The following is a 12,745-nucleotide window of genomic DNA, read 5'->3' as shown; positions in this document are numbered from 1 at the left end:
AATGAGCTCCCAGAACCCATGCCAGCTCCCTGCCAGACTGCTCATTTGAGAACTACCTTTGAACACCTGATTTTCACAAAACAATAGAACATGAGTACTCATGGATATTAGACTTGCTCCCTGTTTCCTTGCACTGTATGGATAGTGGCAAAGGGACTCCTGGAGCTACAGCTCCATTTAAGTAGCCCGGGTGCACTACAGAGACCAATGACAAGGACATAATAGATGTAACATAGTACGAGGGGTGGGGATGGGGGAATGCTAGTTAACTTGTCCCTGCTATTCTTGGTTCATTCCAGAAGAAAAGAGAATTTTAGGTATGGAAAGGAGGTTTTTATTTATTTCATACCATTTAGAAGCATAAAAGTAATTTCAGATTCGTTGCCTCTTCTCAGATGATGTCTCTTCAAGAACAGGCAAGCAGGATAGAAAAGGTTGGTGGACTGGAAGGGCTAAAGATCCAGCACAAATTGAATGCCATTCGTGAGAGGAAGCGGCAGATCAAGGATCTATCCCAGAGCAGGAGAGAGAAACTTTTTTGGCACTTTTCTACCAAAACTTGGAAGAGGTAAGAGGATTTTAGACTGGGATGGGATTGAAGGCAGAGGAGCTGCCTGCCTCTGTTGGGTAAAGTGCTCACCTTTGCCAGTGATAAGGTAGAATGAAAATCTACTCCCTTTTGGTATCTCCTGCCACACTCACACAAAGGGGTGCTCTAATGCCACTGCTGTTACTATACCATCGCTGTGGTATTATGTTCATTATAGCTGTTTTACACATACATATCTGATAAAATAAAACTAATAAAAGGAAAACTGCCCACTACTACCTTGTGTTTCCCATGGTGGGAAAGAAAAGATATTTCAAATTAGGGTGAGTATGAAGTAGAAAGCATTATGGCAAGGGTGCCAAGCTTTACTAGTGGGTGTCACTGAAGGCCTTCAAAACAGTGCTGTGACTTAGCAGAGCTCTTCAGCTTCTGATGGCTGGTTTCTGAAGAATATGTTCATCTGTTTGTCTCCTGTTCTGACCTTAGTCCTGTAACTGAGTATTTCTGCTCTTGGCACTACTGTTGGAAAGTCATAGTAGGTCAGTCTTTCAAAGGGCAGCACAATGTGTGTGACTGAAAAATGTGCTAGCATCCGGTGTGCTGGCATAAACAACAGCACCCAGGCCCAGAGGGACATTTGCAAACACTCTGGTCTGGTATGTACCCCTTCTACTGCTGCATCCCAGGAACATTCTTCATCATTTAAAGAAAAACTGGACATGCTTGTCACCTCCCAGCCCATGAAAAAGATACATGTAATGACACAGGTCGAATTATGATTGTCATTAAAGGAGATTGAATGCCTGTAACACAGCTGCTGCTTCTGACAACCAAGTGGGTTTTTAACCTTTTTTTAAAGAAAAAGTAATCTAAAAAAGAAAAAAAAAAAAAAGCTGCTAAAATTCAAGTTACAGCACCATATATTTGGAACTCCCCCTTAGACCCAAAATACTCAGACATGTAAATAACCTCTTCTTTGGCTACACTAAAGAGCCAGAGCTGCATGCTGGGTTTTTGAATAAATTTTATCTGCCACCTATTTCACTAATTATTTACACAGCCAAATATTAACTCCTATTATTTGGCTATACTTTTTCTATCACATGAACCAGTCCACCAGTAATGGCCAGTCCACCTTGTGGACTAGCAGAGGGGAGTGGATGGATTGGATGGTGCATTGCACAGTGCTAATGTTTTCTAAAGAGCAATGTACCTCTGATGGGAAGTTCACAGAACTGCCAACATCCTCTCTGGCAAGCAAACTGTCAAGGCCCTTCTAGAGACACAATCAACTCATTAGGTAAGAATACGTCTGCATTTCTTCCCATCTCTCTGTAATTGTCAAATCAGCACTTGGACTGGGGTCCCCCTTCATTCTTGAATCACACACTTAAGCAGAGGATCTGGCCCTGTACAGTGAGGAACATTTCCCTTTTCTTATTCACTTTCTCCACATAAATTCAGCCAAGAGTTCTACAGGGAGTTTTTGCTCTCAAACTACCTGCTCATTTACCTCACCAACCTAAATTCATTGCCTACTGCTGTAGAATGTGAATGCCACCAAAGAATTAAAAAAAAAAGAGAAAATCTTACAATAATATCTCTCTTCCTCTTTGTTGGGTAGAATGGAATGTTTAATTTGATTTTAATGATGTTCTGGGTGTGTACGAGTTCATATATGAGCATAGTCCCCACAGGAATGTTAAATCGCAGAGATGAGTTTTGAGTTTAGTTGTGAAATCAATGAGGTCATTGCTTATTCTTATTTATTAGGAGAACAAGACCCATAGCTCAGGTCCCACCCGCCTGGAAACTCTTCCTCCTGCAACCATCTAAAGTAATTTCTATTGATTAAACATAAATTTTTGTGTCAGCAGAAAATAGTTATCGGTGTCATCATGAGAAGTCTCCTAGTTACGCTCTAGAAGCGATTATACAGAGAGCTACACACATTAGTACAAAGACAACACAGGCTGTGATTACTGATGAGAGGAGGGAGAGCTCAGCATCATACAGTCTGCTTAGAAGGCTAGCTGCTGCAGTTTGTGCCCTTTTCAGGACACAGGAATTTGGGATTTTGTGCATAAAACCCCCAACAACTAACTCAAGTGATCATGTGCAGCTCACAAAACAGGATACCCTCTCCTACAGTAGAAATATGGGGCTTTTCTAGTCCCAGAAAAGTGAGACATACAGACTATACCATTGTCACAAAGAATGTACCTCAGTGTTAAATTGCCCTTTAGGTGGCTATATATATGTATACACAGGGGATTCATTTGTTTCTCATCCTAACTGTACGGAAAAACTTCTCCCATTCAAATGAGAAGTCAGTTAAGTGATGTTAAAGTGTTAATGTGTGGCTGGAGAAGGAAGAAAGCCCGAGCTTGTGAGGAGGGCGTCAGATATTAAAACAGCAGATGACTGTGTGCTGTCCTGGGCAACCTTGACATAAGGCTCCTGTTTGAGTCTCTGACTGCTTTGGAGGGGAACAGTTTCTGGAGAGCACATTGCTCATGAAAGCTATTTCTGTTATTGTTTATAGAATTTCAGCAGCTGAAACTACACTTCAAATCATTAATTAACTGAGAAAATCCTCCAGTTGTCAAGTCTTGTGTGCATGTAGCATAGTTCTGCAAGGACAGCCAAGATGCTTTGAAACTGATAAAGTTGGCTTCAATTTGCTGTTCCTGTGTTGTCAAAACATTCGGTTACTTCAGCGGTCTGAGGACAAAAGGATCAGTTACAACGTATGTCAAGTGTTCAGTTCTCAGTGTTTTGATGGATAGGAAGCACTTTCCTCAGTGCTAAGGGCTAAAGTTTAGCAGACTTTAAAGAAAATGTGGAAAACTCATTATCCTATTGTCCATTTATTCTGCATTCATCTAAATCCCCTAAAAAAATAATCTCCTAAGAGAAACACATAACTCCTGCTATGTTAGTTCTCGTGGTTCACCTGCTCATCTGAATGTGATGTTCCTGAGTAGACCATTTTGGATTTTATAAAGTGTAAAAACAAATAGCTCAGTTTACCTAGCCCAGGGATAGACATTTACATAGGACAATGACCTGTCTTGGGAGGAGGCCTCAGGACAGCATGTAGTTGTCGTGTTGCCATGCTAACTCTGATGCCTCACATTGCTGCAGGCAGAAGACTGGATCAGTGAGCGCATGCAGAAGCTAGAGGATCCTTCCATACAAGATCCTAGCAGCCTGCAGGATAAAATGAAGCTGCTGCAGAAACATCAGGTCTTTGAGGCAGAGATTCTAGCAAATGAAGAAATCATCACAGCTGTTAATAAGGTAACTCTCAACCTGCTAGTGTTTTTACAGAATATTGCTGGTTATCCAAAGAAGGGTGTAAGGATGAAATGAAAAGGAAAGGTAGCTTTTTCATCATTTCTATATCAATTATGCTACTTGTGTGGCAAGAAACCAGTTGCTATTCCAGAACCCAGTTGCTGTGCCATGGAAAAGTAATGCCGTTAATTTAGAGCAAAGAGATTTCTTAATTGCTCTGTCTAGGGAACTTCCATCTTTCGTTATTGCTTAAATAGGAAGATATCACTGACTTCTTCCTTGCTTGGGCTGATTACTCCTACAAAAGGTAAAGAGGATTTCATACCTGGTCTGTAAACATTCTTGTTCAAACTGGGTAAATCACATAGCTGAAGGACACAGTCATACCTCTCTTGGTGCTTCCACATCATCAATGTCATTCTTGGCAGGGAACTATTCAAATCCTAGTGTTCTGGATTCCCCCAGCCATAAAAACTTTCAGCTGAGCAGTAAGAATTTATATTAGTAATTTATTGTGCAGTCCAGGTTAGGAAAGTGAGAAAGTCCTTCTAGAAAGGTCATGTAACATGGCAATCACATCAAAAATAAGTGTCAACCTTAATTTCTAATTTCTCCCTCTGAATATAAAGAAAGGAGAAGCCCTGCTATCAAAAAGCCATCCAAAATCAGGAGAGATCCGTCGACGAGTCCGCATGCTTCAGGAACGTTGGGAGAAGTTGAAGAAAGCTGTTGCTGCTCGTGGAAAGATGCTGGAGGACAGCCGGGATTTCCTGGAATTTCTCCAGAAAGTGGACCAGGTGGAAGCTTGGATCAGAGAGAAGGTGAATGGATTCTAGTATTCAACCCAAGCAGCACACTAGAGACCTGCTATTTAGCAGTGAACTTCCAATAGATGTGTCATCTTCCAGCATCTTTTATTAGTGGCTTTTGCATGGAAGAATTACATGACATGTTCTACAAACAATGTGGAAGGAATGATTCAATAAATTCTAAAAATTTTTTGGAATGTTTCCATGCCAGAGTCAGTTGGACAGTATTAGCACATGTTCTCATGTAAAATGTTTACTTATGTAAAGTGATTGTCATTATTGGTGGTCATCTTGTGTGTCTCTATCGAGACAGAGCGATGAAAGCAGACTAGAATGGAAGAAAGTTGAAGCATTTGGCAACTGGCACTCACTTTCATTGTGTATCAAATCTGAAAGTTTTTCTTTGTAAGAATGAAGGAAGAATCACTTGATCCACTAAGTTTTCGTTCAGAGGTTGCTTCAACAATCAGTATTAGATTGGAGAGGAAGTTAGGACTAAGTCTCATCATTACCTAAAGATCAGAAGAGACTACTTCACAAGCTGTAGGTCAGTGATTTACAGACACATCACAGAACTTATTACAACAGCATAAACACTGGGATATGCTGTGTTCTTGTACTCTTAGCCTGAATGTTTGCCTGTCTGCTGTTTATCTCCCCAGGAAGTCATGATTAATGTAGGTGATGTGGGAAATGACTATGAACACTGCCTGCAGCTCATGAAAAAGCTGAATGAGTTCCGTGGAGCAACATCAGGGGTAAGCGGTGTTTTCCATGCACATTCCTTGTGTGGCTGGAAGCAGCAGTTAACTTTCCAGCCCAGCGGTATATCCAGGTAGCAAATACAGTTCCAGTACCCTAATGAGGTGAAAGATCAGAGGGGTATAAGCCCCTTTATAAGCCATTAAGCAAGACAGAATTTTCACTCATTGGGCTTTCTGCTTTGAAGGTGTCTAAACAGAGCTGTCAGGAGCTCATGATGCAACCTAAAGTTTTGATGCATTACATAACTGGAAAGCTGTCTGTGTGAGCCTGAATTTGAATAGATTTCCAGTTTGGTTCATGCAGTCCACAAAGTCACAGTGAGTTCCACCCACAAGTGGATTAAAAATGGACTTTGTGAGTGAGGTTTACTCTGGTATTCTCTCCTAATATTCTTTATCCTTTGTTTGCCTGTTATCTTGTTGCCAATTCCTGTTACGGCAGCTCCCATCTTCCATTTATGTTGCCTAATAGCAGAAGGAGACAATCCTCTTCTATGTTCTTCTATGAAGTACCAGTACAGATGCGCCTGGCACCTGGGAGAAACCCCTGAGCTCCCCTTTCCAGAGCCCAGCAGGATTCCCTGTGGCAGTGCATTAGTACTGGGTTTGAGTAGAGAGCCAAAATACTCAGCTTCAGCACCAGGGAGATGAAGAGACCTTCATCAGCCCGTCAGTCCTCACCAGCTGAACAGTGAGCTAAGGGATGGAGCAAAGGATGTACCAGCCAAAAGAATGATGCTGGAAGAGGCAGAGACAACCCAGTGACTCAGTCAGCACAAGACTCTGAATAGGAAAGTCTTTCCATAAATTAAGGTAGACTTCATGTGCTACAGAAAACTCTTGGCCTTAGATACTATCAGCTTGTAGCCACTGCTCCTGTACCAGTCTGAAAATGACTCCTGCAGAAAAAGGCCGGGACGATGATACCCTCATAGTTGATGCTTAGTTATACAGTACTTCATAGGGCAATACAAACAGATGCTGGCTGATCCTTGCACAGTGTTTGCATCCATCCAGTCTAGGTTTCTCCATCTGAGATCAGATTAGGGAGCAATCATCCTGCACTGATGGCTGCCAGATTTTCTACTCGTATTCCGTCACACTGGGCTGCTATTATATCCCAGGAGAGGAGACTGAAGGGTTTCTGAAGAATATGTGGCTGTCTGCAGGTTTCTCTTGTTTACTTTATGGCTGTGTACACTAGTAAAGCACATATGGAAGCATGCACATTGGTATGGATGTAGCATAAATAAAACACAAATTAAGTCAATACTTCTATAACTCATGTGCTGGCATCTTGCAGCTGTGCTTCTACTATACCAGTGATTAATGTCTCCTTGCTAAGCTTGTGATTTACTGGGCTTAGAAAAATAAAGAATGTTTTTGAATCCTGGAGCAGTGTTCAGTGCTGGCCATCTGTCATGCTCCAAAAGAACAGTTTTTCCTCTCTAGTCTAGATTACATGTGCAATGTGCAAATATTATCCTTTCTGTGGTATGTATATGTGAAGCAAGTTGTCTTGAAGACTTAGCATACCTTTTAAAATGCAGTGATGTTGATTTAGAAGAAAATGCATCAGTATGGGTTATCTGGGTTTCTCAAGGCCGTATGGATTTTAAGCCTGTTGTCCACAGTACAGAAGGCACTTCTGGACAGAAGCATATCTAGGAAAAACAGTGAGTAGGCCTAGGAGGCACAAATCACTACCTTTTTGCAGAGGAACAATCTGCCACACATCAGCTGTACCACAGCACGTATGTAAACAACAGCTGCAGTGAATGAGCCCCTGCTGGGATGCCTGGCTTAGAAATGAAGCTCTGAGGGTCCTTGTCTAGACCTAGATCTTTGTTGTATCTATAGTCATTAATGTTTCTCTTGCCTTTACTGTCTTCTCATAAGGGACTGGCAAACCAGCAGTTGTAGAAGAGCAAACCCCATGTGTCTGAAATACTTGGTAGTGAGGTTAAACTCTTGCTTGTTGCAGTGGTTTTTTTCCCCACATCTCAGTGGAAAACTCAGTCACAAGCATTTTGAACACATATCTTTGTTCCTTTTCTCACTTTACAGGAGATGACAGTGGATGATGCTCACATCAGGGCTATCAATACCCTGGCCATGAAATTGGAGAGACAGAACAAGGAAGAAACAAAGACAATATATGAGCGCCGGAAGCAGCTCAATGAAAAGTGAGTCTGCTTTTAAAGTTTCCTGGTAAAGCAAAAAGAAGAAGGGAAGATCAGGTATCTTGGTCTGGGATAAATGGAGGAATTGTGCTGTGTATTTTCTTCTTTAACACCAGGACTACCAAACATCAGACACTGGAGTTGCCTTTCAAGGCTCTCAGAGCAGTTAGCCGAAAGGATTTCTAATCCAGCAGGACCAAAGCCATGTTTCTAGCCTTCCAGACATATTTGCTGCTTCATGGCACTTTACACAGTAGATTTATGAAGCTAAAATGCTTCCATCTGTTCACATAGTTGTCATTTTCAAGTGCATATTGCTTTTGCTACTTCGCAGCCCACTAGCTAAGAGCCGAAAGCATGAAGATTGGGATTGTGAGATTATTGAAAATTTAAGGAAACTGTATCAGTACTTTTTAACTTTCAACCTTCATGCCATCCTGAAAACTTGGAATACGTATAACCAGGTAGCTTTGTTGGGCTAATGCTTTATCTCTATGATGTGTCCCTACTGTGGGGCATTTTGGATCAATAAGTAAGGTAGTTCAGAAATCCTGTATTTTTACTTAGATCTGAAATTCAGTTGTGGAAATCCTCACCTCTGAAATACACCTCTAAAATACTCTTTTCAATAAAGGTGGAACAGTTTCCATGGTAACCTGAATGCATACAGGAAGAAGTTAGAGGGAGCCCTAGAGATTCATGCCTTAATCAGAGAAATTGATGACATCACAGAGAGAATTACTGAAAAGGTGAGTTCTCAGATTGTATTAATTGAAATGGGAAAAGGTTCTGGAGCAGTGATAAACGCAGGCGTGCTGATGGCTAGAAATATACTGACTATCCAGTAGTGGTCTTTTGATAGTTGTCTGTGTATCAAGTTTGTAGGAAGGTGGAAATGTCATTAAACACTGCAGATTACCAGCTCTAAGGCAGTCATAGTTGAAAAGGTACATTTGAAATGTATTGTGAGAAACTGCAAATTAGTAAAAGGGGATGTTGTCCTTACCTAATGGAAGGTTACAGAGAAGATGAACCTGGACTCTTCTTGGAGGTTCAGTGAAATGGTGAGAGTCAGTGGGTACAAGCTGCAACAAGAAAAGTTCTAAAGAGATGTAAAGTGAAAGATTCACAAGAGTGATCAAACACCAGAACAGGTTACCCCAGAGTCTGTGGATTCTCTGTCCTTGGACACATTCAAATCTAAACTAGACCAGACCATGAGGGATCTAATCTAAGGTGGCCCTGCTTTGTGCAGGAGTTGGACTAGATGATGTTTAGATGTCCCTTCCAACCTAAATTATTCTGTGATTCTATGAGTCTAATGAATGGTCTCTAGTCAAATGGAATTTCATGTTAAATTGTACTTTTACTGTTAGGTGACTAGTTGCTATACCCAAAGTATATTCTCTCACAGTCAATACAAAAAAGCAGGTACCTCTAGGGTTCAGTGCATCTGACCTATTTTAGATGTCCTCTTGAGGACAAGATAAATCGTCCTCCAGCGGTGACTTCTTCTTTCCCTTAACTGTAAGTAGAATTAGACAAGAAATTGAGCTGCAGCATCTTTACATTTGTAAACATCTCCATTTAGTCTAATAAATCCTTCCACAAGAAAGGAACACAGCAAGATGCAGTAAGTAGGATACAAATCTCAGAAGTTAAAGGACTAATGTCTATTTTTTCCTGTGTTACTGACACAGGTTTGCATCTCCTTCAGTGCTGAGCCAATTAGCAACTTCTAGTGTTCCAGATTCAAAGCTAGTTCTTTCAACAGTAGCTTGCATATCTCTCCCTGCTGTGCAGCGTGGACACATTAAACATGCAACTTTGAAAATTTGTATAAAAATCTTATTCGAATTAGAAAACTGAGGTAAAATGTCTATCCTGGATTATAAATTTGAGATTAGCATAATAAAAAGGCTATATAAAAACTTATTTCTTCCACATAACTAAAAGTATTAATTTGATTATAAGTCAGTAGTCACATAGTGGTAATACTTCAGTTACAAGGCTGTTGGTTTGAAATTTTTATAGCAACTTATATGAATGTATTTCTTCTTTGCAAAGGATTTCATTTCTGGTGGGACTCTGCGGGTCAGTATTATTTTCCATATTTTCATAAAACACACCTGAAAATTTTTGTGACACAATTTAATGGGAAATATTTGGTTGTTTTGGTGTACGGAAAAAAAGGAAAAGAAAGGCTGAGAAATACGCGGAAGCATTCCTGTCTGGTTTGCATGTGAAGACCCAGAGGCCCCTTAAGTAAGATTTTGACTCTTCTAAGAGTTGTGAATTCTTGTCCCACCTCTGTAAGGAATGCAGACAAGGTGCCCTATTGATATTTTAAAAAACAATAGAACATTCAGATGGCAATGCAAAGGGGTGAAGGATGAGACTATTAAGAGAAATGAAGAAATTAATTAAGAAAGAATTAAGACATAATCCTTTTGCTTTTCGTCATCTTCACCATTTGCACATCCTACTGCCCCCTCCAGAGTGTACTGATACAAGCACTGGATTATGGGAAAGATGTGGAAAGTGTGGAAAATCTGATTCGAAGGCATGAAGAGATGGAGAGAGAAATAAGTGTTATTAAGTCCAAAATGGAGGTAAGAAGTGGGGAAGTGCAGAGCATACTGTAAAAGATTCATTTTTGCTTTTTGGAAGCATTGCGCAAAGACCAGCGTGACTCTTCGGATTCATTAGTGTAAACTGCACTGCAATGCAAACACAGCACAGATCTCAGAAAAATACTGTGCTGCTTAATCGTATCAAATGCTATCCTTCCTGATGCACCAAATCTAAGAAGAGAAGTCCCTTCTTAATATATTTGCTGATTCTCTGGCCCTCACCTACAAGCCAGATTAGACTGTCATATCTTTTGGGAAGTGTGGAATCCAAATGTAAGTCTCCATCTTCCCACCAGTTTCTGTACTGACTCAAGCCAAAATCACAACTCTGTTTAAAACTAAAACGTAAAACCTGCAGTGCACGTAGTTTTCTGACATTGACATGAAAACCCAAAATCTTAGGGTGTAACTGACTGCCTGATCAGCTCTGGCTTTTGTAAAATGACCAGTTTGAATCATTTAGGACTAATCTTGGTTTCCTATATAATTGCATATTTTTAATAAGAGAATTCTTCTTCAACTGAGCCACAGTAGTAGAAATCCTATGACAACCTCTCACAGTTTTCCCTGTTTCCCTTTTCACATAAAAAATACTTTTGCAAATTTCCTCTAAGCTTTTTCTTCACAATAGTATGCAAATGAAGGCAATATGTGTGATACCTTCACACATTGTGACTTTGTTAGCTAATTCTCATATGAAACGTGGGTGATTACTAGTCAGCATTCCACACATAGCATTAGCAAGGCTGTATGGGGGAGTGTTGCATGGAAACAGAACGATGAGCAAAGTTTGACGGGTTTTTTTGATGCTATCACAAATACCATGTACAAAGTATAATATCTGTATTTTTCTTATGGATTAAAACCAACCTGGCGTATTCTCTTTTCTGCATAACTAAAATTCTCAATTTTCATTGATTTGATGAAGTTTTAAGAGAAAGATACCAACTTTCAATCTGGGTTGGTGACTTTCATCACTGTTTATCTGGCTGTGTTAAGAAAAGCAGCATCAACTGCAAGTCTATACTGAAAACAGTGTTTTAATGCAGCTGTTAGCTGAAATAAATACAATTATATTTGTCTTCTGCTGAAAGGCAAACCTGGTGGTTTCTGTGTACTGCCATGTTTTCATGGCTTTTGTAAGATTAAGTTTAAGGGTTACAATCAGCACTTAATTTTCCTCTATGTTTGTCCCTATTCTGAAATTTCTTAAGTGTAAATTAACATTTGTGCAACACACACATCTCCTTCTTCAGTGGATGATTGCTCGTAAATGCATATGTATTTTTTGTGCATATGACAAATCCCTTTTTGTATTTTGTTATTGTAATTTGAGTACCTACTTTTGAAAACTGGGATCTTAAATGAACTGCTTTTCGTGAAAGGCAAACTCAGGAACAAATATAAGCATTTGGCATGAAGTCAGCCCACTATAAATCTCTTTGCAGCCATTGCAATTGGAATCTTTCCGCCTTTCCAAAAGACATCCATCCATAAATGACAAACTGAGTATGAAGCAACAGGAGATGAAAAACAACTGGCTACAACTCCAGGAACAGGCCAAACAAAGGTAAAGACTTTTAGTGGTCTGAATATCTCTCAGCAGCAGCAAAGCCACTCCTGGGGTCTCAAATCTACTTGCAAGGGACCTTTTAAAAGTTTCCAAGGATCCTTTACAAAGTTTATACAGACAGCCAAGACACCTGCATTGGAACACGAGTGACTTGGTACAAGAAAAGTTCCAGCGATGTGACTTTGGGAAAACTTACATAATGAGTTTGTGGCTTATCCCACTAAATAATGTTACTAAAATGCCTCCAGACTATCAAATCAAATCTATCATGAAGCCTTTGTGAAAGACTTATTTTTGGATGGTTCTAGAAGATCATTTTTTTCTTGACTCTTTCCAAAACAAGCAAGGCTTGTGCCCAAGTTGTAATCATTGCTGAAAGCAACAGATAATGAAGGCTTTTTCACCTTTCTTTTCCTAATGAACTGACGTAGAAAATAAGGTAAGCATGTTGTCTCCAAGGCAATGTGCATCTCCTTTGACTGTGGTTTAACATGAGCACTGTTAGGAGCTGTAAGGAAAAAATATGAGGCTTGAATTGACTTCATTTGGCTTCTGCAAGGGTACCTTTCTCTGCAGGTGGGGAGGGAGGGGCAACTAGATAATTCTGTGTTGGATAATGCTGAACTGCACATTGTGTGGCAGGAAAGAGAAGCTGGCAGCCTCATATCAGTTGCAGAAATTTAACTTGGAGATGAAGGAGATTCTAGACTGGACCCAAAACGTTAGAGGTCTAATGGAAACAGGGGGACTTCCTAAAAGCGCAAATGAAGCGGAAAGCATGATTGAGGAGCATCAGGAGAGAAAGGCAAGTATCATCATTGCTTCCAACTGAACATGCTGGGAAACTAATTCTTTCAGACACAGCAGAATTTTGCTGCGTGCCATGTCAAGAACATGGTGAAAAGACTGTTTTCAATGACAGTCTGAGGACAG

At 40.2% G+C, this 12,745-nt stretch overlaps 1 protein-coding gene across 1 annotated transcript in view; it reads left to right on the top strand.

The window, feature by feature from the left end:
• Window positions 1-12,745, top strand: part of SPTBN5 (spectrin, beta, non-erythrocytic 5) — a 91,022-nt gene that overhangs the window by 52,179 nt on the left and 26,098 nt on the right. The window contains 10 exon segments of the mRNA XM_010018543.1: window positions 396-534; window positions 537-568; window positions 3,698-3,853; window positions 4,480-4,671; window positions 5,322-5,417; window positions 7,491-7,609; window positions 8,241-8,355; window positions 10,105-10,218; window positions 11,688-11,809; window positions 12,455-12,617. Of these exon segments, the coding sequence (XP_010016845.1) occupies window positions 396-534; window positions 537-568; window positions 3,698-3,853; window positions 4,480-4,671; window positions 5,322-5,417; window positions 7,491-7,609; window positions 8,241-8,355; window positions 10,105-10,218; window positions 11,688-11,809; window positions 12,455-12,617 (1,248 nt within the window).

This window comes from Nestor notabilis, unplaced genomic scaffold (assembly GCF_000696875.1).
Source record: "Nestor notabilis isolate BGI_N333 unplaced genomic scaffold, ASM69687v1 scaffold2680, whole genome shotgun sequence".
Classification (NCBI taxonomy): Eukaryota; Metazoa; Chordata; class Aves; order Psittaciformes; family Psittacidae; genus Nestor; species Nestor notabilis.
Note: the sequence above shows the minus strand (reverse complement) of the source record. Positions and strands in the feature narration are given on the sequence as shown.